At 44.6% G+C, this 26,609-nt stretch overlaps 1 protein-coding gene across 1 annotated transcript in view; it reads right to left on the bottom strand.

Moving 5' to 3' along the window:
- LOC121586380 (ephrin type-A receptor 7) overlaps positions 1–26,609 on the bottom strand; it is a 167,956-nt gene that overhangs the window by 127,566 nt on the left and 13,781 nt on the right. The window contains exon 2 of the mRNA XM_041903006.2: positions 1,689–1,753. Within this exon, the coding sequence (XP_041758940.1) occupies positions 1,689–1,753 (65 nt within the window). The remainder of the gene's footprint in view (positions 1–1,688; positions 1,754–26,609) is intronic.

Below are 26,609 nucleotides of genomic sequence, written 5' to 3'. Positions count from 1 at the left end.
GTTTAATTGACATCACAAGGGCCAGGAGATTTTCCTGGTTAGGTCACATGGTCACGAAAAACTCCTGGTTATACCCATTCATCCTAACTAGGGGCTAGGGAATGTATTAATTAAGCTTCCCATAGTAGGAGTGCTGATCTAGGATCAGTTTTGCCTTTTGAATCATAATGAATAAGAGGTGAGATGCTTTGTGAACCTGGGCCTGTGCGGAAGCGCTAGGCTCCTCACACCACGCATGTGCCCTCTGCCTCCCGCCATTTTGGGCACATTCATTGTTTCATTGTGCACATACAAATACATAGCCTGTACATCACGGTGAGTTGTAGGAAACATATGAAGTGTTCAATTCGGTAATGAAATATTATGATTAAGTCTGACTTATTCCAATTTACCAATGTAAGGATGGATATGGAGATTGCTTTTTACATTGAAGAACCAGTTCATTGGTTATAATTGACAATTTGGTAATGGTATGGTCCTGGGTGCTGCTAAGTCTATGTGGTGACACAGACTCAACATGTATGTATGTATGTGTGTGTGTGTCAGTGGAACTGTATCCATCCATTGACTAAATCTAGCTTCCACAAGTTGACTTTTGTTTATAGCAGCAACATTGGATTGGGGTAGTTTATTTAAGCCTATGTCTTGTGGTTTGGTGACAGACAAGTATGAAAGACTGCTGCACTGCAATGACTTCAACATGTATCCTCTGCAGTCTGGCTGAAGTATGAACTGGACAAGTCCATTCATCTCCACTTCAAAACTTGAAGCCGCATCGATTCATAAAATATTTATCATGCTCATAAAAGAGCATGATAAATCATCCAGTCTTATAGTTCAGTGACAAAACTTATGAGTGGAAGATAAATGATAGAAAGTGACTTCAAAAACCACTTCATCTTTAGTGATTCTTCAGTTCTTAAAAACGTCCCGCCACTGGCTATTAATTATCATCCACTCACTCATAAGTTAGCGTGTGGTTTTTACAAGCCAAATCGATAGCGGAGAGGACAATTTATGTAGCTGTGTGTCTGACGGTGGGTGGAGTGACATCCTGTCCAGGATTAGGCCATCGATTAGTGTGTGGTGATGAGCTCTCCTCTGTTTTGTTCAGGGAGGGAGAGCGAGCGGTAGGATGGGTGGCTGGGGAGGGGGAGGGGAGAGGGGCAGAGAGGTGGGACAGCTGTCCACTCACAGTCCATTTGGGCAGAATGCTCCCTGGAACTATGCCTACTGAGGGGACCTGTCTCAGAGTTAGAAGCAAGCTGGACTACTCCATGGCACAAAGGGAGTGTAGATCAGAGCTAGGCGGTATGGACAAGAATCTATATCGCCATAAATTGATGCGATAGCGATAAATTACTAGTTTGATGGTTGTAGCCATCAATTGTCCCATTAACAATCACCAATATTAGCAAAGTTATTTCATGTTAAACTTCACATTTCTCTAGTACAGGCTCCTTATCGTAATGAACGATATCAGCTAAATGCCTGCAATAAGTGATCGGTATGGTCAGTGTCGATAATTTCCGGTTTATCGTCCCAGCTGTAGTGTAGATGTACACCGACAAACAGACACACACCTTTTCAGATATGCATGGACACATACTGTACATTCAAACACGCACAAACTCACAGAAATACACACAAACGTATATTGAAAGTATACAACAGGCTGGCACACTCACTCCATTGGAGGGGTACGACGTCCAACCGAGCTCTGCCTGAGTTTCTTTAGAGTTCAGCAGGACCACTGAAAGAAAGAGTGGAAAAGAAAGGGGGAGAATAGCATTAGGTCAGTTGAAAAATAGTACTCAAATGTTGTTGTTACATCTTGTCAGTCTGCATCAAACACCCACTCATCATCTCATAGTTTCGTTACATTAGACATTTCAGTCAGTAAGTAGACACTCTTATCCAGAGCGACTTACAGATGCATTCCTATTAAGATAGCTAGGTGAGACAATCCCATATAATAATAATAATAATAATAATAATAATAATAATAAGCCATTTAGCAGACGCTTTTATCCAAAGCGACTTACAGTCATGCGTGCATACATGTTTTTTTTTTTGTGTATGGGTGGTCCCGGGGATCGAACCCACTACCTTGGCGTTACAAGCACCGTGCTCTACCAGCTGAGCTACAGAGGACCATATCACAGTCATTGTAAGCTGACAAGGTGAAAATCTGTCGATGTGCCCTTGAGCAAGGCACTTAACCTTAATTTGTTCCAGGGGTGTCGTACTACTATGGCTGACCCTGTAAAACAATACATTTCATTGTACCTATCCAGTGTATGTGACAATAAAACATTTATTTTCTAAATTTTTCCTCAATAAAGTAGTTCAGCTTAGTTACTAGTCTCGTAGTCTTGATTACATGCATTACATCACCAGTGGTATTGCTGGGCGGTATACCGTATTATACTATATACCGGTATTGCTGCACGAACAGGTTTGGGTTTTTACTTTACCTTCTATAACAGTATTTGAATGTTTAGTTTGGTAAATGTGATACGGCGTGTGTTACGTCCATTTTTATAGTTTACTCCGCTACTTAAGTCATCCACTCTCTCTCTCCATGTCACTTTCCACACAGACCTAGCCCCACCCCGTCACTCAAGGAGCACATTTGTTGTTGCTCGACCACGAGACACTTCCTTTCAGTCTACATGGTCAATGCAGCACATGCAACAATGTTGATGACTACGATGCTGTTTCCACTTTGCTTCTTAATATAAATCCACAAGCGTTCTATAATTACACATTTAGTTTGAGTTTCTTACATCTGCAAACAGCTAGTTTGTCTTTTCTTAGCAAGTATCTCTATTTGCACATCTATCATTCCAGTGTTAATATGAAATTGTAACTATTTTGCACTATGGCCTATTTATTGCCTTACCTCCATAACTTACTACATTCGCACACACTGTATATATATTTTCTGTTGTATTTTTGACTTTATGTTTTGTTTACCCCATATGTAACTCTGTGTTGTTGTTTTTAATCGCACTGCTTTGCTTTATCTTGGCCAGGTCGCAGTTGTAAATGAGAACTTGTTCTCAACTGGCTTACCTGGTTAAATAAAGGTGAAATAAAAAAGAAAAAGTTGTGGCTAAGTCGTGTTAGCCGCTAATGCTAATTGCTAGTTAGCTGGCTAGCTAATACATAAAATGAGTCAGAACAAACGTAGCTATACAGCCTGATACCAGTGATGGTGTAGGCCTAAATCAATTATGTTTGTGCAATAATATATTCTAAAGCAAAGAGGAATAGGTGACGCATGAATATGTTAGCTACATGAAGTAGCTAAGAGAAAACATTTAATATAGCCAAAGATTATAGGGTCCCCTAGGAACACTGACCAACACTTTGTTTCCTACCTTGTCACAATAACTCCTCCCTGGCATTTTCATTCAAACACTGTATTCAAAGTGCCCACTCTTATCTTCTAATAATTAGAATAATCAATCTTTTTTGCCATGATTCCAAATGTTTTGATCTAAAATCGCAAGTCAAATCGCAGTTGCAACATTTGGTTAAAAATAAGTCCTAGATTGTTTTGCCCATATCGTGCAAACCTACGTGATAGTGTGGAAATTATTCAAAAACATAAAATACCGTCAAAAATTTGGTAATTACTGTGATATCATATTTTAGTCATAGCGGCCAGTCCTAACCAGTGGATATCATAGGGCGGTTAGAATAATCCAGACTTCTCCATTAAATAAAGAGGGCAATAGCCACTGTAGTTGAGATTTACACTTGGACATCACTTCAGAACATAAATCCACATACTAGCCATTAGAGGAAAATGAAGTGACTACATACTTGAATATCTGCACTTAAAGTAATAAGACCCCACATCATATTTCGGGATTTGGCTAATCCCAAAAGTGCCATTGCGGCATAATATTTCCAAGTGATAAAAACATATTTTTGTAAGTGCATTGATACCATCTGTTCAGGAATTAAGCTTGTAGGACAACATGTTTTTATCCTGTAACTTTAAACGCAGCAGCTACTAGAAAATAAGCCAGGGCAGTAAGGACACAAAGGATATTCAGAGTTTTGACTACTTTCAGCATCATGGACATCAAACAGCAAGAGCGGTGGTTCATCACCCTAGAGCAACTGCTGCAGCTTCAGCACCTTGGACAGCACATTCTCAGCCATGACAACCTACATACAGCAGAACTGATTTTCAGGACCTTGGACAGCTCTTCTACAGTAGCCATCTAACATTTAGGCAGTCTGACTACTGCAACTTCAGATTCTGTCTGATTCTTCAGAACCTTGGACAGTGCATCTACAATATTAATAATGGATGACACATAGCAACCTTGGTTAAAACCCATTGATATTTAGCAACCTTTGATGGGGGTGCTTGCGTAATGTGCCATGTCAGCACCATGGACAGCGCTTATAAAGTTTTCCTGTACCACGCATCCTTGGAGAGATCTCTTTTTCAAAATGGTATTGGCTCTATGTATCACTTATAACACACAGCCTTTTAGAGCAGTATGAGAGAGAGAGAGAGAGAGAGAGAGAGAGAGAGAGAGAGAGAGAGAGAGAGAGAGAGAGAGAGAGAGAGAGAGAGAGAGAGAGAGAGAGAGAGAGAGAGAGAGAGAGAGAGAGAGAGAGAGAGAGAGAGAGAGAGAGAGAGAGAGAGAGAGAGAGAGAGAGAGAGAGGAGCGAGAGAGGGAGAGAGAGAGAGAGAGAGAGAGAGAGAGAGAGAGAGAGAGGAGCGAGAGAAGGGGAGTGAGAGAGAGAGATAAGGGGGAGCGAGAGAGGGGGAGAGAGAGAGAGCGAGAGATAAGGGGGAGCGAGAGAGGGGGAGAGAGAGAGAGCGAGAGAAGGGGAGAGAGAGGGAGAGAGAGAGAGCGAGAGAAGGGGAGAGAGAGAGAGCGAGGGGAGCGAGAGAAGGGGAGTGAGAGAGAGAGAGAGATAAGGGGGAGCGAGAGAGGGGGAGAGAGAGAGCGAGAGAAGGGGAGAGAGAGAGAGCGAGAGAAGGGGAGAGAGAGAGAGCGAGGGGAGCAAGAGAAGGGGAGAGAGAGAGAGAGCGAGATAAGGGGGAGCGAGAGAGGGGGAGAAAGAGAGAGAGAAAGAGTAAAGGGATCAGAATGACAGTTGCCAGAGAGAACGAGATAGAGAGAAAAAATAAAGAGATCAAAGGCATCTGAAAGCCCCAGTCAGTCAGCAGTGCGTACAGAAAGTCAGTGCTCTGATCACAATGACTAATAGAAATTATCACACCCTAGTTAGACATGCTAATGGTCCTTTGAGAGCACGCGCGCGAGAACTACACACGCTTCTCTTCGTGGCTAATTACTAATGTAATGGCCGTGACCAATATCAACAGCTAAACAGATTTCCAAGAGGTCATTTGATAAATAATTGCTTATCATTTAGTTTAGGACAATGTGGATATTAGAGTTAAGCCATTAACCTTAATGTTGTTGTTTGGATTCAGTTCCATTGAGGCTGGCTAGTGTCCTTCATATAGGATATGATGAAAGTGAACCAGTCAACGCAGACAGTTATGATAGGAGAATGCATTACACAACGTCAGGCCACCTGTACAACATCATTTGATTTATGACATAGTATGAAACCCTCTTTTGAAAACAGTGGTGAAGGGGAATTGTTCTTTCCTCCAGCAGCAGCAGTGTCTCGACGAGCCAGGCACTCTGGCATTCAATAGAAGGGCATTTAGTGCTAAACACACAAATGAACTGGAGAGAGTCCTTGTTCCATCTAACTAGTAAGTGCCTCTCTCTCTCTTCATCCTGAAAGACACTTGTGCCTCGTTCTATCGTTTGCGGTTAAATTGAGTTATTCGGCCTTGCTGACACTGAATTCATATGCCTACGTTGCTAACTGGTGAAAACAAAGGGATAGAGCGAGGGAAGACAGACAGTTGTATGGAGGGATTATACTAATAGGCCACTGTTCAATGAATACACTGAAGGCACATTTTCTCCCACAATGGTTCCTATAGCATGCGGGGGCAGTACTGTAAGCATGGCAGTATGAGCGTGCGTAAAAGGGTGAACTTGTTTCTTTGTGTTGCCGTTTACTTAGCGATAGTGTGCGTCTGTTGCTCGCCTTTCAACTACATTTCTATACTTGGAGAGCCACAGACTGAAGTGTACGACAGCGTGTTTTATCTGAAAGGAGTGAGCAACCAAGCAGACAGTAAGCTGGTGCCAGTGCTAGTCTCCTTACACACATACACACACACACATAAAGCGAACCTTGTGTGGACACACAATTCAGTCCCATTCAAAATCAAATTTTCCCTAACCCCTAACCCTAAACCTAAACCTAACCCTAACCCGTACACTTACCCTAACCCAAAAACCTAACCTTAACCATAAACCTAACCCTAAAACTAACTCTAGCTCCTAACCCTTAACGTAATTCTAACCCTAACCCTAACACTAACCGTAACCCTAAACCCCCTAGAAATAGCATTTGACCTTGTGGGGACTAACTAAATTTCCCCAGTTGGTCAAATGTTGTTTGTTTACTATTCTTGTGGGGACTTCTGGTCCCCACAAGAATAGTTAAACACGTCCACACACACACACAAATAATTCCCCTCCCGAGTCACAGTGAAAGGGAGAATTATTAAATGAGCCCCATAAAGTTCAATAGAGAGGATTATCCACATGTTGTTCCAGTGTCCTCCTAGCAACCCCCAAGCAACTTATCAGGCTGCATTCACACCAGCAGGCCTGGGGCTCAGAGAGAGAGGAAACTGGAATAGGCAGGCCACTGACCCAGGGGGAGAGCTATTGTCCACATATTATCCCTTTAATAGGACAACACTAAGAGGGAGATGAAGGGAGAGAGGGGAGAGGGAGATATACAAACACACATACTGTGACTTCAAAAATGTGGTTGCACATGAATGGCTACATAAGCGCAGACAAAAACAGAATACAGATGATAGCCCTATTTGGTAAAATACCAAGTCCATATTATGGCAAGAACAGCTCAAATAAGCAAAGAGAAATGACAGTTTATCATTAATTTAAGACATGAAGGTCAGTCAATACGGAACATTTCAAGAACTTTGAAAATGTCTTCAAGTGCAGTCGCAAAAACCATCAAGCACTATGATGAGACTGGCTCTCATGAGGACCGCCACAGGAATGGAAGACCCACATTTTTGTTTCATCAGACCAGAGGACATTTCTCCAAAAAGTATGATCATTGTCCCCATGTGCAGTTGCAAACCGTAGTCTGGCTTTTTTATGGCGGTTTTGGAGCAATGGCTTCTTCCTTGCTGAGCGGCCTTTCAGGTTATGTCGATATAGGACTCGTTTTACTGTGGATATAGATACTTTTGTACCGGTTTCCTCCAGCATCTTCACAAGGTCCTTTGCTGTTGTTCTGGGATTGATTTGCACTTTTCACACCAAAGTACGTTAATCTCTAGGAGACAGAACGCGTCTCCTTCCTGAGCGGTATGACGGCTGCGTGGTCCCATGGTATTTATAGTTGCGTACTATTGTTTGTACAGATGAACGTGGTACCTTCAGGCGTTTGGAAATTGCTCCCAAGGATGAACCAGACTTGTGGAGGTCTATAATTTTTTTAATGAGGTCTTGGCTGATTTCTTTTGTTTTTCCTATGATGTCAAGCAAGTTTCAAGAGTTTGAACGTAGACCTTGAATTACATCCACAGGTACACCTCCAATTGACTCAAATTATGTCAATTAGCCTATCAGAAGCTTCTAAAGCCACGATATCATTTTCTGGAATGTTCCAAGCTGTTTAAAAGGCACTGTCAACTCAGTGTATGTAAATTTCTGACCCACTGGAATTGTGATACAGTGAATTATAAGTGAAATAATCTGTCTGTAAACAATTGTTGGAAAAATTACTTGTGTCATGCACAAAGTAGATGTCCTAACAGACTTGCCAAAACTATAGTTTGTTAACAAGACATTTGTGGAGTGGTTAAAAAACTGGTTTTAATGACTCCAACCTAAGTGTATGTAAACTTCCGACTTCAACTGTGTATACATACATACATAAAAAATATTTTCCTTTATTACTTTCTAACCCTACCACCCCTCCCCTAATTGGAGTAAACTAGTGAACAACAACGCTAGGCCTCTACTTCCAGCACACACAGGATTCTTAGCCATTGAAATCCTTGGGCGTCTGCCAAGTCCAAACAGTGTAAATTATTTTAGCGGTACTGATTTTGTTATTATGTTTGAGCAAAAGAACACAGCATTAGCCATGGTAAAATACATATAATTGCAGGAAATTAGCTTTAAAAATGGCAAACAATGTCTCTACACTGCCCGTTGCCACGCCTCCCTGCCACACCCACCACCTAAACCCCTTTTTGATCCAGCAAAAACCTGCCCACACACCTACGGGCCACAGTCGGTCCCCTCCGGAGTGTTCATACAGTACAGGTTCCAGAACAGACGCTGTCTCTGCCTTTTACAGCATCATGAAACATTCAGCTCCAATAATGGGGTCTAAGGAGCACTGCCTTTTCTCTATGATGCTCCTCCCTCACACACACCTCAGTGTGTTAACTCTAAAATGAGCGCAAGCGCTACGTGGCCAGGAGCCTTTGTCCTGGCAACACACTTGGGTTCCGCCGGGTTGCTGCTAGGTTAGTCCCATCTCTTTTTATTTTCTTCATTCATTCCAACTCCCAATCCCTCGCTCTGTTTCACTCTCTCTCACCCCTTTCTCTCCGGACTGTTTTCCACATGACGGTATATGACAGGTAGTTGGGTGGCTGGCAGCAGCCTTGAATGTGAATGACCACCTGTTCAGAGGCACTGTCTGTGGCTAGGAGAGGAGAGGACCCCAACATCCCGTCAGAGAGAGAATAGAGAGAGTATCACAGCGTCACCTTACCTGCCAGATGTGAATGCAGCCCTGGATCCGTATTCACAAAGTGTCTCCGAGTAGGAGAGCTGATCTAGGATCAGCCCTCCCCCTGTCCATATAATCATATTCATTATGATCTGAAAGGTGAGAAGCTGATCCTGAATCGGTACGCCAGCTCTGAGAAGTGTTATGAATACCGCCCTGCTCTTATAGTGTCACCTGCGGACTGGGGGAAAATGCAGCAAATGCCTAAGCAGAAATAGTCTCTTTTCCCTTTTTGAAAGACGCTTTTTTTTCCATTTGGGAGGGGAATTCTTAAAGGGGAGTAATTGAGTGTCTGGAGGTGATGCAGTCAGGGAAGCAAGGAGGAGAGGGGTGCCAGGTTTAATTTCTGTGAGAACCTCCAGGAAACGCAGAGGCAGCCTGCCAGGCATCTATGGATGGACTCCAACCGTGGTTCATTATAAACCAGAGCTGTGCCCCTGTGCCAGGGTAACCAGGACTAATGTGGGAGGGTGGGCACTAAGGTGGCACCTTGGGTAGAATGCAGAGGTGGAAATAGACAGCCTAAATAATCCATAGTGCAGTCAGATGCTATGAGGAGTCCAGTATGGTCCCTAGCTAAGCTAAACAGAGTTTAAAATGGCCAATAGGTGTACTTTTCCACAGAGTCACCTGGAGGCTCAGTCAGTAGGAGAGAGATCCAGACAGAGATGTATCCGGTCTAGTGTAGTAATGGCCTGGCTTCAGAGGGAGGACAGGGAGCCCCAGAGGGGAGGGATGCCTCTGGCTAGGCGCTCTGAGGCACTGGATGTGCTTATATAACCAAGAAGGGGGGAAGAGAGAGAGAGAGAGAGAGAGAGAGAGAGAGAGAGAGAGAGAGAGAGAGAGAGAGAGAGAGAGAGAGAGAGAGAGAGAGAGAGAGAGAGAGAGAGAGAGAGAGAGAGAGAGAGAGAGAACTGAGTCCTACTGGGGTAATGGCTAGACATGGGACAAAGAAAGTGCAGAGGCGAAGGTTGACCTATAAAATATTGCATATTTGATGCATCGCATGCATATGAAGAGAGACATGTCTGCAGTGCAGAGGGTACAGACGCATACAACCACGTAAAGCCACGGCACATTTCAGCACACACGTGGGGCGATGCACGGAAGCACCCATGTGCAAACAGTTGTACAAGTGTAATACTTACTTTTAGGCTTTAGGTCCTAGTTTTCTATTACAAATTAATAAATACTACCTTAGTATCAGCTATAATAAGGGGAGTATTTGCCTATCCAACCCCCTACAGTGTAAAAGGGATAATGAGATAAGAGTTGGCGAAAAAGGTTGAATCATCCCCCACACACTCCTCTCCCTTTCACACACACATAATTAAGGCATCAGTCTGCTTCAGTTAGGCTGGCGCCTAGCCGAACTCGGCTAGCCGAAACAAGTGTGCTCGCATACTCCCTTAAAAGACCTTTGCTTAAAAGAAAGGAAAAAAAGAAAGAAAAGCCAATAGTACTGTTTGTCCATTTTGAGACGCCGTAGCCAGTATATTCTTCCTCAAAATAGTCAGAATTAATCTAAGATAACTCAAGAAATCTGTCAATCATTTGTCAAACAAACATCAAGATGTTTGGTGCAGTATTTCTCAATGAAAAAATGTGTTTGAAAACGAGTCGTCTCTCGTTGAATGACAACAAAGACTGTCGTCATAATATATGCACCAACTCTTACGAACTGTTTCGGCTGGGAAACATGCAGACGCCTTTAGGCTCCCTTGTCGCAGTGCCAACCGGGACACTTAACCTTTTTGTTCTGGTGTCCCGTTTCAAATGTTAGCAACAAAGCAGCAGCCTAGTGTTGCGGTGCAGTGGCGCGTGTTGGGGCAGCTTTTTCTGCATGAGAGGACCCGATAACCCTTTCAGATGACTGCTGCATTATTCAGGCTGTATCGCTGTTGTGGTGCCTTCCATTTCCTACAGGCCCAGTCGAGCAGAAAGATGCATTATTTAACCGGACAGAGAAGCAGCACGTTACGATGCTATTGGAGGAGGAGAGGAGAACGCAGGCTGGTAGCGTCTCAGAGAGAGCGAGTTTGTCTTTTAGGGTCGGGAGTCTCAATCACTTTTTTTCTCTCTTGTTCTCATGCTCACCTTTGTACCTTGGCTCACCCTCTCTGCGTCTCTCCTTCGCCCCCTCACTTTTTCTCCTTTCCCTCTACCCCACTCCCTAGTTCTCCATTCTTCCTCGCCCCCCCCCCCTTGATAATTCCCCCCCTTCGACTCCTCCACCCCGACCATCCATCCCCCCACACTCTCCCCCTCCCCATTCTCCTCTCCTCTGTAACTTTCTCCTCTCTCTTATTAATGATGAGTCGAGAGGGCAGAATAGTTACATAAGTGAACCCAGCTCCAAGAGTTTGGGCTGACTTCCATCTCGTTCAATTTTGAGAATCCACTTTAGATTAAATTAGACTGTCTCTACCTACTTCACCCCCCACTCTTCCTCCCTCCCCCTCTGTTCACTGACAGCTGACTGAATAGTACCTGCGGCTCAAGTCAAAGTTGACACAGGGTTGAAACCCCCACGCAAACACGCGCACACACGCAAGTTCACATGCATGCATGCACGCACACAGACAGGGAAGAGTGAATTCAATTTTTTTTTATCCTGCTTTTTCGGGTCAGCAGCGATTCTGCACCAGAGACACATTCCACCCACAATCTATACAATCCATTGGGATAAAATCCACCCACCCAGCCTACGTATTAAACTAATGCAAATGCTCATATTACTCACTCACACACATTTATTTCATTATTCTCTCAGAGCAGCCTACAGGGACAGTAGAAGCGGACTGCTGCTGCATGTGCTGCTATGATGTGCTGTACTGAACCAACAACACAACCAGCAGGTTGCTCTGCTCTGCTCAAGAGGAAACAAAGACACCAGCCAATACAGAGTGTCCCATTACAACCCATAGAAGGAGAGAGGGTCAGAATAGTGGATGGGAGGGAGGTGGAGAAAGGAGGTGAAGTGAGAGAGAGAGAGAGGGTCAGAGGAAGAGAGAATGGGAGAATGAGACGGTAGTGGAGAAAAGCAGTACAGGAAGAGGATGAACAAATGGGTGGATGTGAGAGAGGTGGGGAGAGGATGAGGGAGTCTGAAAAAAAGGGAATGAGAGGAACGAAAAGAAGACACCGAGGAGAAAAGGTAAACTATGTCCACAAATGGACTGGGACAGACTAGTCCTGAGGGGGCAACGACCAGCGCTTACATCAATTCTTCTTCTCCTCCTCTCCGTCAAAGGTCACGTCATCGTCCGTCTACAGGGGGGAGATGGGGGTGCGTGGCAAGGCATTATCAGACGCATTGATCTTCATTCCATTGATGAACGATGGCAAGGGGGACGAACGCCGACAGGAAGTGCGGAGGGGTGCGGCGAGGGAGTCATCAATCAATACGCAGCACTGCGACCAGGCCGGTCGATAGGGCCGACAGCCGATCAATCAATAGGAAACATAACTAGCCCCGGTGTAGAAAGACAGCTGGGCGAGTCGATAGGCTAGAAAAACCATCTGTCTGTGTTAAAACAAGTCTGTGTAAATGTAGTGAAGGACAATGACGGGAGCGGGGCTCTAAATACATTACAACACACAAGTCTGATGCTCGGGTCCAGAGACAGAACAAATCAGATGAGCTCAGCAGTGTAATGGGTAGACACTGAGGGTGTGTGTGCATACGTGTGTGACGGTATGAGAGTTTGCACTGTGTGCGCGCGCGCGTACATGCGTGTGTGTGTAGTCTCAGAATCCCTCAACACCCCGGGTGCTGCTGGCCAGATGGACGTGTTGACCCCTCAGTCACAGGAGACTAAGCTCCACTGAGCAGCCATGCAGGTGGACTGACTCAATGAGACCAGAGTGAGCCTCATCAGCACAAATGATCCAGGAGAATAAAGACTAGAGGCAGTCCCTCCAGTATAGGACTGCATTCACTCCACAACAACATGGGAAAAGGAAGGCCGGAAAACAAACAACAAGGGCGTGTCCAAAGACCAAGAATCACCACAACACACACACCAACCGTAGATGCCTACCACTCAAACAACTACATGGAAACACACACCAAGGAGTCAAGGCAATAAATCAATCATTTGAGCGACTCAATTTCCGGTTGGGTTGGAACCTCAAACAGCATGTCAGTAATTAATGGAATCAAAGCGCTTGTCTAATGAGAGATAAAGCACTCTTCCACCAACTGATGACTCTCTGTCTCCCTCCAGGCAAACAAGCCGACACACAAAAACACGTACACACAATCCCCAGGGAGACACCAAGTTTTCGCACCATTGACTGTCAACACCCAAAATTCCTTGTCGTGGGGATAGTCTCATTTCATTTCTCCGTCAATTGTTTATTTGCTTATCAGGGAACAGATAATGGAACGATATTAATCCAGTAATATTGCTTAAAATAGCTAATTTCTCCTACTTATGCAAAGGTCTCAAAATGTATGCATGCATTACTAAGTGTTATTATATATTAAAGAGATTCTCAGGTACTTTTGTATACTTTTTAGCCAGTAATTCTGAAAGTAGCGCTCACGAGCCAAAAGTGGTCCCTGAAAATTGCTTACAACGTCACAAATGTGCAGATATGTGCACCACGTTATTGCTCCCTCTCTCATGCTGTGGTGTGTGCATCTTGCTAGCTGTCACTCAAATGCTGAAGGGCTGAAGCTCATTGGCTAGAACTTGAATTGCTAGGGGGCTGGCCCACGTGGAGGAAAATGTAGGGAAAATGGCGCAGCACAGCTTCCAGAAAAACAGCTGCTTTCAAACTAGGCATTTTGTGGCTAATTGAGGTAATACACTAATTCTGCTCATAGATTATGCATGTAACTACACAGACACATCCAGCCCAAGCGGGAGGTTTAAAAAAAAACATTTGTAGTCGCCAAAGTTCTGGAGCATGTCTTTAAGGCTGGTTCAACGGAAGGCTCCAATAGAGGTTCCAATAGCTTAGTTGGTTGGAGTGTGGTGCTGGTAACACCAAGGTTGTGGGTTTGATTCCCACATGGGCCACAAATACTATACTGACTAGCCTACATGTTCATAGTAAGAGGCTTTAGATAAAATAAACTGCCAAATGACCACAATAACACCTTACACAGAGTCAGTGACACACAAAGTCACTCTCACACACTCCTACTTGCCACTTGTGAAATGCCTGTGCACCCCAGTGACACACACTAACGCAACAACTCAGATGACAGCAATGAGTAGATTCTGTTACCGCCGAGGGAGAAAGAGTCCACCACATTCATGTACAAACTGTCATAACTACTCCAGATGGCCTGGATAATTATAGTCCTGTCGACATGCTTGTTTTCTGATCACTTATACAGTAGATTTCCATATGAGGAAAGTAACAGCGGAATGAGACTGAAATATCATTTCTGCCATTCTGTTCAACATATACGAGCCAAATCAACAGAAAGACACATTTATATTATGTATTTGGCTATGCCTAGGGAGCCATATCACACCCCCACATTGTGGTATATTTCCATAGAACTGTACATTCAACCTGTCATTATATTTCTATACGGCAAACAGAATGGCCCTAGTATTTTACATTCCTATGGCTCCTATATGTTCCAATGTACTAGCTCTTTATCACATCACCTCTCTCCTCTATGTAAATTAACTTCCTCTTTAGGTCACAGGGTCAGTCCCAACATCGTAATAGTTTCAAGGGCACTGGTTGACTTCTTGGCCCCGTAGATGTTAAGGGTTAGGTGGGGCTGCCCTCCAATGCCCTCCTGACACTTACTATTGACCCGTCGTTACCCAGGGGTCAGAGGTCAACCACCCCACTGAGGGCTCTACCGTCAACCCTTGGTTTGTATCGACCAATCGACAACATAGGAACCAATGAGAACACCTGAAAGGGATGTAGGGGCTTTGGTAATGTATGTATGCGTCTCACTGATAATGTATGCACCTCATACATAGAATGCAGCTCATTGATTAACATATGCACCAGCTTGTTTTCAGCATAGCAGAGAACGACATGGTCCTCTGCCTAAGGCTCTTACACCAATCTCCATCGCTGAGCCAAATGGATTGAATGGGCCATTTGAATAAGCCTCTTATGTAGGTACCTATTACAGTATACATGGATATGAGAGGGTGACTAAGACCAGGCCAGGCCTGCTAGGTGGCTGTGTGTGTGTGTGTGTGTGTGTGTGTGTGTGTGTGTGTGTGTGTGTGTGTGTGTTGTGTGTGTGGCATCAGAAACATTGCCAGTCAATGGTGCGTTCAAATGTCAACCATGTCATTTAGAGCCAATTACCCAGGGCCCGGGAGAGAGACCACAATGAGGACGGATGTTAGAGGGGACATTCCATTTCTAGGCTTCAATATAGCCCTCCAATGTTGTGGTCTGAATGAGGAGGGAGGGGCTCTTGTCCACAAAACCTGACTCCCTTTCAGATCTTTCTATCAGATGCAGACGAATGGAGCTGGGAATGAACATTGTAGACTAAACGTTCCAACGTAGTAAAAAAAGGCCTGACCCAAAGTCCTATGTGGCTTAGTCAGTAGAGCATGGCACTTACAAAGCCAAGGGTTGTGGGTTTGTTTCCCACTAGGGTCACCCATACGAAAGATGTATGCACGCATGACCAATTTGGATAAAAGTGTCTGCTAAATGGCATATAATTAAGCAATAAGGCCCGAGGAGGTGAAGTATATGGCCAATTTACCACGGCTAAGGGCTGTTCTTACCCATGACGCAACGCAGAGTGCCGGGATACAGCCCTTAGCCGTGGTATATTGGCCATATAACACAAACCCCCGAGGTCCCTTAATGCTATTATAAAACTGGTTTAACAATGTAATTAGAACAGTACAAATAAATGGTTTTGTGATACCCGTGGTATAGGGTCTGATATACCACGGCTGTCAGCCAATCAGCATTCAGGGCTCGAACCACCCAGTTTATAATATTATATTACACTGAGTGTACAAAACGTTAAGAACACCTTCCTAATATGGAGTTGCATCCCCTTCTTTTGCCCTCAGAACAGTCTCAATTCGTCGGGGCATGGACTATACAAGGTGTCGAAAGCATTCCACAGGGATGATGGCCCATGTTGACTCCAATGCTTCCCACAGTTGTGTCAAGTTGGCTGGATGTGCGTTGGGTGGTGGACCATTCTTGATACACACAGGAAACTGTTGAGCGTGAAAAACCCAGCAGCGTTGCAGTTCTTGACACAAACCGGTGCGCCTGGCACCTACTACCATACCCCGTTCAAAGGCACTTAAATCTTTTGTCTTGCCCATTCACCCTCTGAATGGCACACATACACAATCCAAGTCTCAATTATCTCAAGGCTTAAAAATCCTTATTTAACCTGTCTCCTCCCCTTCATCTACACTGATTGAAGTGGATTTAACAAGTGTGACATCAATAAGTGATCATAGCTTTCACCTGAATTCAACTGGTCAGTCTATGTCATGGAAAGAGCAGGTGTTCATTGTGTTTTGTACACTCAGTGTATATTACATCATATTATAAAAGGCTCAATGGAGCCAATTTGATGGGACTGAGCATAATTGTGAACATGTAAGCGTGGAAGAAGTGTAAAAGCAATACCACCTATGCGTCAGCCAACGTCATGACCGATTTGTCACACATCGAAAGAAATTCATTTCATGCAAAGCCGTTTTCGCCTCAAACTACATAGATCTACTGTGAAAGCATAATAGAAATTGATACGATAGAAGGTAAACTCAATAAAGTTGGATTGTGAGGCGGCTTCACTCTAACCCAGGCATACATGTATGACAAGTTGGTTTGTTCTGAAGGCCCTTCATCTGCCAGAATGTCCTTATGTTCATGTATATCTGCTGGGTATATCAGAGGGAACAGGAGCCGGTGGGGGGAGGGAGGGGAGCAGGGAAGGTCAGTGACTCTACAGCGGCTATCCAAAGGCGTCAGAGCTCATTCTGTGGCAATATGGCATCACTAAAGAAATATGTGCATATTTATTCCCCTGGCAGCCATGAAAAAGGTGACAGATATAGAGAGAGGGGGATGAGATGGAAAGAGGGAGAGAGGGATATGCCAGGAGGAGAGGAAAAGAGAGGGACCAGGAGAGAAAGAGAGAGGCTAGAGAGGCCTCATCTCCATATACTGTCGAAACAGGCAGATTGGAATTTAAGGCTTGCCTCAGAGAGCCTCTATAAATACAGAAGAGGGGAAAACAGGAGGCAATTTCAGACAACACCAAACACACACGTGATTGAGGGCGAATTAAAATGCAAATGCAACACTTCAAATTTTCCTGATTGCAGCCTGCAGATAACAGTACCTGTTTTCTTGTTGTTATAAAGTGGAGGTGTGTGTGTGCATGCGAGTGTGTGTGCTTGCAGCCTCACACACAGGTTTGAAATTAAACAAAACAAGAAAGAGGGCGATGGGGGTTGCTGTAGACAGATGAGGGTTCAGTAGACTTCTGGGCTGGATTCCAATCAAAATCTCCCCTGGCTGCTACAACTTCCTCACAGATCTGCAAGCCAGGACAGGATGCTTCAAGCTATAAGGCAATGTTTGAGGGCAGCGGGAGAAGTACAAGTCCTTCAGACTGGAACCCAGCCCTGAACTTTAACTAAGTACTGCGTCTTAGCTTGCATTGGACGAAACAGCACTGTTGGTTTATTGTGCTGAAGTGTTTCCTGCGGAGGGAGTATGGTTTTGTGGTGGGCATGTTGACAAGAGGATTCATGTTCTGTGTTCAGCCCAGCAGAGGACACATTTCAGAGCGCACTGTGCACTCTTCTGTGGCTGAGAGAGAAAGAGAGAGAGAGAGCGAGAGCGAGAGAGAGCGACTGACTAAAACGGATCTCTATTCTTTCAGACGCAGGGCTCTAATCAACGGGGAGAGGTGGATACACAGGGACTTGTTAATACACAGCTCAAAAAAATAAAGGGAACACTAAAATAACACATCCTAGATCTGAATGAATTAAATAATCTTATTAAATACCTTTCTCTTTACATAGTTGAATGTGCTGACAACAAAATCACACAAAAATGATCAATGGAAATCAAAATGTATCAACCCATGGAGGTCTGGATTTGGAGTCACCCTCAACATTAAAGTGGAAAACCACACTACAGGCTGATCCAACTTTGATGTAATGTCCTTAAAACAAGTCAAAATGAGGCTCAGTAGTGTGTGTGGCCTCCACGTGCCTGTATGACCTCCCTACAACGCCTGGGCATGCTCCTGATGAGGTGGCGGATGGTCTCCTGAGGGATCTCCTCCCAGACCTGGACTAAAGCATCCGCCAACTCCTGTACAGTCTGTGGTGCAACGTGGCGTTGGTGGATGGAGCGAGACATGATGTCCCAGATGTGCTCAATTTGATTCAGGTCTGGGGAACGGGCGGGCCAGTCCATAGCATCAATGCCTTCCTCTTGCAGGAACTGCTGACACACTCCAGCCACATGAGGTCTAGCATTGTCTTGTATTAGGAGGAACCCAGGGCCAACCGCACCAGCATATGGTCTCACAAGGGGTCTGAGGATCTCATCTCGGTACCTAATGGCAGTCAGGCGACCTCTAGCGAGCACATGGAGGGCTGTGCTGCCCCCCAAAGAAATGCCACCCCACACCATGACTGACCCACCGCCAAACCGGTCATGCTGGAGGATGTTGCAGGCAGCAGAACGTTCTCCACGGTGTCTCCAGACTCTGTCACGTCTGTCACGTGCTCAGTGTGAACCTGCTTTAATCTGTGAAGAACACAGGGCGCCAGTGGCGAATTTGCCAATCTTGGTGTTCTCTGGCAAATGCCAAACGTCCTGCACAGTGTTGGGCTGTAAGCACAACCCCCACCTGTGGACGTCGGGCCCTCATACCACCCTCATGGAGTCTGTTTCTGACCGTTTGAGCAGACACATGCACATTTGTGGCCTGCTGGAGGTCATTTTGCAGGGCTCTGGCAGTGCTCCTCCTGCTCCTCCTTGCACAAAGGCGGAGGTAGCAGTCCTGCTGCTGGGTTGTTGCCCTCCTACGGCCTCCTCCACATCTCCTGATGTACTGGCCTGTCTCCTGGTAGCGCCTCCATGCTCTGGACACTACGCTGACAGACACAGCAAACCTTCTTGCCACAGCTCGCATTGATGTGCCATCCTGGATGAGCTGCACTACCTGAGCCACTTGTGTGGGTTGTAGACTCCGTCTCATGCTACCACTAGAGTGAAAGCACCACCAGCATTCAAAGGTGACCAAAACATCAGCCAGGAAGCATAGGAACTGAGAAGTGGTCTGTGGTCACCACCTGCAAAACCAGTCCTTTATTGGGGGTGTCTTGCTAATTGCCTATAATTTCTACCTGTTGTCTATTCCATTTGCACAACAGCATGTGAAATGTATTGTCAATCAGTGTTGCTTCCTAAGTGGACAGTTTGATTTCACAGAAGTGTGATTGACTTGGAGTTACATTGTGTTGTTTAAGTGTTCCCTTTATTTTTTTGAGCAGTGTATATTCACTAATCAACCACTGTCGTTAGTGCTTCTTTTTTTACACTTTTGGTCATTTTTCATTCTCCCTGGCAGGTCTAGTGTAACAAAGAGAGGGAGAGAGAGGGATGGAGAGAAAGTGGAAGACAGGGGGAGCTGGAGGGGGTCTGAGGTAATGAATGGGATGTGGATGATACTGGTCCTGTGACTCAGTCTCAGAGTGATGGTGTGTGTGTTGTGTTCCCCCTCCACAGAGTCCCACAAGGCCACACTAAACAGGCGGGCTGCATTAGCATCACAGGCTGCTGGATCAGAAAACCTGGGGCTACTGAACATCTCCAATCTGGAGCATTTACAACAGTGTGGGGATACACACAAAACATATACTGTACAGCCTACCTTCTCTCAAACACACAGATACTCAGGGATACACACAGATACGCACACACACTCTCTCTCACCCTCTCTCTACTCTGAAGCCTGCCAACCTGGCAGCATGTCAATGCCTCCTCCCTGAGTGTGCTGCCTGTCATTGTGTATGGGATGGAGGAGTGGGCCTAGTTCATGTTGAATTACCACTCCACTCCAGTGTCTTTGTGGCGGGCTAATGGGCTGTGGCTCTGAAGGTCAACTCAAGGAGTCTCCAACTTGAGACAAAATAACTCAATGGGGAAAAATGATTCACTAGGTAGAAAAGGTGTGGGTGGGTGTTAAAGGGATACTTTGGGATTTTGGCAATGAAGCCCTTTATAAACTTCCCAGTCAGATGATCTCGTGGATACAATTTTTATGTCTCTGCATGCAGTTTGAAGGAAGTTGCTAACTAGCGTTAGTGCAATTGCTAACTAGTGTTAGCACAGTGACTGGAAGTCTATGGTAACAGCTAGCATGGTATCCATGAGTTCATCCGAAGTAGATAAAGGGCTTTACTGCCAAAATCCCGAAGTATCCCTTTAAAGACAGAGAGAGAGAGAGAGTAGCCTGACAGACAGACGGGGGGTGGGGTGGGGGTAGTGTGCCTTTAGACCTAGTGTATGTTTGCATTTCTTTGCATAATTCTGCATGTGCATTTTGTGTACAGTGAGAGTGTGGGTGTGCGAGTCCTCTCTCCTCCTGGCTGTGGTGGTTATGGCAGCAGGATTGGTGACTGAGGAGAGGAGCTGGCTGCTGGTACTTCCTGTGTTGGCCCCATCTGCCCAGGAGAGACAACCAGCCACCTAACCTTCTGACCATCTGACCACACATTACACCCTTACCCCTCAGCGCACCTCACACACAAACACACGCATACGTTACTACTTCTAACACACATACTGTAGATATACAGTAGCTCCACAGAATATAGAACATTAACACAAGTGCGACCACACACTCTAGACGTCACTGACACACCTAGACACACTGAACATGCCACAAACACCACCACCATCTCCTACAAGAGCCCTCACTAACATAATATATAGCCATAATAATATCCAATAATATATACCATTTAGTAGACACTTCTGTCCAAAGCCACTTACAGTCATGCGTGCATAAATATTTTTGTATGAGTGGTCTTGGGAATCGAACCCACAATCCTGGCGTTGCAAGATCAATTTTTCCATGTAAGACTGGCCAAACACCACAAACACCCACAGAGACCACAAACAGCATGAAAACCAGAGAAAACACAGAGACACTAAGCCAACACATTACACGCAGGGAGAGTCAATAATTACACAGAGACATGCCTTGTTCTTGCTGCATCAGTGGCAGACTAATTCACCTCATGCATCTTTAGTGCAAACACACACAAATTCTCCCTTCATGCATCTTCGGCCTCTAATAACCATGGCTACTGTGCTGTTTTTCTGCTTAAGGCTGGAGAGAGGCTGGTGGTAAGCCATATAATGAAGTGAATTAGGGAGGGAAAACATTTAAAATATTTGACATTTAAAACATTAATATTTCTTACTTTCAATGTTAGATTACCACTACAAGGCTGTGTGACGTGTGTGTGCGCCCTTTTTGAGCCTCAAGGACATTTATATGATGTCACTGGAAACATACACACAGCATGTGGTTGCTACAGTAAAGTATAGTATGTTGAGTTAATGACAGACAGGTGAGTTGGGGGACATGCATGTTACCTACTTTGTATAGTACACATTTGCTATTAATCTAATTTCAGCCAGTGGGAATAACTGCTAGTTCTGTGGTTTAGGGAGTTCTGTGTGTGACGTGTGTGTGCATGTGTGTGTGTGCCATTCAGGAGGACGCCAGTCAGTCAACTGTGCATAGGAATTAGACTGACAGTCTCTAGCGCTTGTTTTCCTCCCCTCCTCGCTCTGCCAGTACAATCACTCTGGGTTTGCCAGTGCAAGTGATCGATTATTTGTTGTTGGCATCACTGGGTCAACATTGGGCAACACAGACCAAATACACAGAGTAAAACCAAGCTGAAGCAGGCCATATAACTAAACCAAGCTGAAGCAGGTCAAAGAGTAAACCAAGCTGAAGCAAGCCAAAGTGTAAACCAAGCTGAAGCAAGCCAAAGTGTAAACCAAGCTGAAGCAAGCCAAAGAGTAAACCAAGCAGAAGCAAGCCAAAGAGTAAACCAAGCAGAAGCAAGCCAAAGTGTAAACCAAGCTGAAGCAAGCCAAAGTGTAAACCAAGCTGAAGCAAGCCAAAGTGTAAACCAAGCAGAAGCAAGCCAAAGAGTAAACCAAGCAGAAGCAAGGCAAAGAGGTTTTTATTTTATTTATTTTTTCACCTTTATTTAACCAGGTAAACAAGTTGAGAACAAGTTCTCATTTACAACTGCGACCTGGCCAAGATAAAGCAAAGCAGTGCGATAAAAACAACAACAGAGTTACATATGGGGTAAAACAAAACAAAGTCAAAAATACAACAGAAATACATATAATATACAGTGTGTGCAAATTTAGCAAGTTATGGAGGTAAGGCAATAAAATAGGCTATAGTGCAAAATAATTACAATTAGTATTAACACTGGAATGATAGATGTGCAAGAGATGATGTGCAAATAGAGATACTGGGGTACAAATGAGCAAAATAAATAACAATATAGGGATGAGGTAGTTGGGCGGGCTAATTTCAGATGGGCTGTGTACAGGTGCAGTGATCGGTAAGGTGCTCTGACAACTGATGCTTAAAGTTAGTGAGGGAGATAAGAGTCTCCAGCTTCAGAGATTTTTGCAATTTGTTCCAGTCATTGGCAGCAGAGAACTGGAAGGAATTGCGGCCAAAGGAGGTGTTGGCTTTGGGGATGACCAGTGAGATATACCCGCTGGAGCGCAGACTACGGGTGGGTGTTGCTATGGTGACCAATGAGCTAAGATAAGGCGGGATTTGCCTAGCAGTGATTTATAGATGGCCTGGAGCCAGTGGGTTTGGCGACGAATATGTAGTGAGGACCAGCCAACAAGAGCGTACAGGTCACAGTGGTGGGTATTATATGGGGCTTTGGAGACAAAACGGATGGCACTGTGATAGACTACATCCAATTTGCTGAGTAGAGTGTTGGAGGCTATTTTGTAAATGACATCGCCGAAGTCAAGGATCGGTAGGATAGTCAGTTTTACGAGGGCATGTTTGGCAGCATGAGTGAAGGAGGCTTTGTTGCGAAATAGGAAACCGATTCTAGATTTAACTTTGGATTGGAGATTCTTAATGTCAGTCTGGAAGGAGAGTTTACAGTCTAACCAGACACCTAGATATTTGTAGTTGTCCACATACTCTAGGTCAGACCCGTCGAGAGTAGTGATTCTAGTCGGGTGGGCGGGTGCAAGCAGCGTTCGGTTGAAGAGCATGCATTTAGTTTTACTAGTGTTTAAGAGCAGTTGGAGGCTACTGAAGGAGTGTTGTATGGAATTGAAGCTCGTTTGGAGGTTTACATTTTACATTTTACATTTTAGTCATTTAGCAGACGCTCTTAACCAGAGCGACTTACAGGAGCAATTAGGGTTAAGTGCCTTGCTCAGGGGCACATTAACGTCATTTAGCAGACGCTCTTAGCCAGAGCGACTCACAAATTGGTGCGTTCACCCTATAGCCAGTGGGATAACCACTTTACAATTTGGGGGGGGTTAGAAGGAATACTTTATCCTATCCCAGGTTTGTTAACACAGTGTCCAATGAAGGGCCAGATGTATACAAAATGGTGTCGTCTGCGTAGAGGTGGATCTGAGAGTCACCAGCAGCAAGAGCGACGTCATTGATATACACAGAGAAAAGAGTCGGCCCAAGAATTGAACCCTGTGGCACCCCCATAGAGACTGCCATAGGTCCAGACAACAGGCCCTCCGATTTGACACATTGAACTCTATCTGAGAAGTAGTTGGTGAACCAGGCGAGGCAGTCATTTGAGAAAGAGTAAACCAAGCAGAAGCAAGCCAAAGAGTAAACCAAGCAGAAGCAAGCCAAACAGAAAGCATATAGATGTGGGGCTGCTAGTGGATTGTTTGAGGAGAGTCATCCAGCTGACTGACTGGAAATAAAGTGGTTCCATCTGAAACAGCCTGACCTACTGCTGCTACACTGATTGCAATCAGGACCAGCTAGGCTACACAATAAACAACAAGCACACACACACTACATTTGCAAATCTATAAACCCACTCAAAACAGGACAGGTAGGTGTGCACAAACACAGACCAACAGGCAAAAACACAGACACTGGGTGTTCCTCAATATGCACACTACCGTGCGCCACACTTTCATGCGCCAAGTTCGTTTTCCGAGGAAGTTCTCTTGAGTACGTTGTTGTGAGGACGAGAGTGTGGGGAACGCATAAAAGGTTACATTTGAGGAGCACTACTTTGACCAATACAGAAGAAACCAGATAACTACAGTGGGGAAAAAAAGTATTTAGTCAGCCACCAATTGTGCAAGTTCTCCCACTTAAAAAGATGAGAGAGGCCTGTAATTTTCATCATAGGTATACGTCAACTATGACAGACAAATTGAGAATTTCTTTTCCTGAAAATCACATTGTAGGATTTTTAATGAATTTATTTGCAAATTATGGTGGAAAATAAGTATTTGGTCACCTACAAACAAGCAAGATTTCTGGCTCTCACAGACCTGTAACTTCTTCTTTAAGAGGCTCCTCTGTCCTCCACTCGTTACCTGTATTAATGGCACCTGTTTGAACTCGTTATCAGTATAAAATACACCTGTCCACAACCTCAAACAGTCACACTCCAAACTCCACTATGGCCAAGACCAAAGAGCTGTCAAAGGACACCAGAAACAAAATTGTAGATCTGCACCAGGCTGGGAAGACTGAATCTGCAATAGGTAAGCAGCTTGGTTTGAAGAAATCAACTGTGGGAGCAATTATTAGGAAATGGAAGACATACAAGACCACTGATAATCTCCCTCGATCTGGGGCTCCACGCAAGAGCTCACCCCGTGGGGTCAAAATGATCAAAAGAACAGTGAGCAAAAATCCCAGAACCACACGGGGGGACCTAGTGAATGACCTGCAGAGAGCTGGGACCAAAGTAACAAAGCCCACCATCCGTAACACACTACGCCGCCAGGGACTCAAATCCTGCAGTGCCAGACGTGTCCCCCTGCTTAAGCCAGTACATGTCCAGGCCCGTCTGAAGTTTGCTAGAGTGCATTTGGATGATCCAGAAGAGGATTGGGAGAATGTCATATGGTCAGATGAAACCAAAATAGAACTTTTTTGGTAAAAACTCAACTCGTCGTGTTTGGAGGACAAAGAATGCTGAGTTGCATCCAAAGAACACCATACCTACTGTGAAGCATGGGGGTGGAAACATCATGCTTTGGGGCTGTTTTTCTGCAAAGGGACCAGGACGACTGATCCGTGTAAAGGAAAGAATGAATGGGGCCATGTATCGTGAGATTTTGAGTGAAAACCTCCTTCCATCAGCAAGGGCATTGAAGATTAAACGTGGCTGGGTCTTTCAGCATGACAATGATCCCAAACACACCGCCCGGGCAACGAAGGAGTGACTTCGTAAGAAGCATTTCAAGGTCCTGGAGTGGCCTAGCCAGTCTCCAGATCTCAACCCCATAGAAAATCTTTGGAGGGAGTTGAAAGTCCGTGTTGCCCAGCAACAGCCCCAAAACATCACTGCTCTAGAGGAGATCTGCATGGAGGAATGGGCCAAAATACCAGCAACAGTGTGTGAAAACCTTGTGAAGACTTACAGAAAACGTTTGACCTCTGTCATTGCCAAGAAAGGGTATATAACAAAGTATTGAGAAACTTTTGTTATTGACCAAATACTTATTTTCCACCATAATTTGCAAATAAATTCATGAAAAATCCTACAATGTGATTTTCTGGATTTCTTTTCCTCATTTTGTCTGTCATAGTTGACGTGTACCTATGATGAAAATTACAGGCCTCTCTCATCTTTTTAAGTGGGAGAACTTGCACAATTGGTGGCTGACTAAATACTTTTTCCCCCCACTGTACATAAAGCAAACACAAATTATCAGCTAGCTATTTGTGAATCGTAATAATTTAGCTAGTCAGCTAGTTTTACATGTAAAGAACAACCTAAAACTAAATGTTGCTATGCAAGGTTTGTAGGCCAACGTTCAGCCATAAATTATTTGTCAGTTAGCCCGTGATCTACGCACACTACAGTGGATATTTTAGGCAGTTAAACATGCCAAAATGAACACAGTATGTATTTATTAACGTATCAAGATAAAATATTGTAGTCATAACATGAGAAATGTGAGGTAACCTTTGATTCTAAAGTCAGATTAAATTCTCATGCTTCAGCGCAAAACCAGCTGCCATTGTTTCAAGAAATGTTGCGTTGTTTTTTACGTGGTTGTGTAATATTACGTCAACAATCCTGGGAATAATTCAGTTGCAGCTTGCATCGATGCATGCTTCGAAACGTGTACAAACGAAGTACGCATCTGAGAACTGCCCTCCATACTCAATTTCGCATACTTTGATTTGGACTCATATGCCGACCGTTCCGTGCTCAAATTTGCATGCTCAGAGCACGGTAGCATGCATATTAAGAAACACCCACTGACTCAGAGGCATCTGTAACAGTGGCATTGCTCGCTCGCCACCCTATGACACACATCTGGTTCCGCACAAGCAGCAATGAAACACACAATGACCTTCTTTGCCTTTCAGCTAAATCATATGGTCTGTGTGTGTGGTCCATGACAACAGTCACCAACGTCCACTCCCC

This window comes from Coregonus clupeaformis, chromosome 17 (assembly GCF_020615455.1).
Source record: "Coregonus clupeaformis isolate EN_2021a chromosome 17, ASM2061545v1, whole genome shotgun sequence".
NCBI lineage: Eukaryota > Metazoa > Chordata > Actinopteri > Salmoniformes > Salmonidae > Coregonus > Coregonus clupeaformis.
Note: the sequence above shows the minus strand (reverse complement) of the source record. Positions and strands in the feature narration are given on the sequence as shown.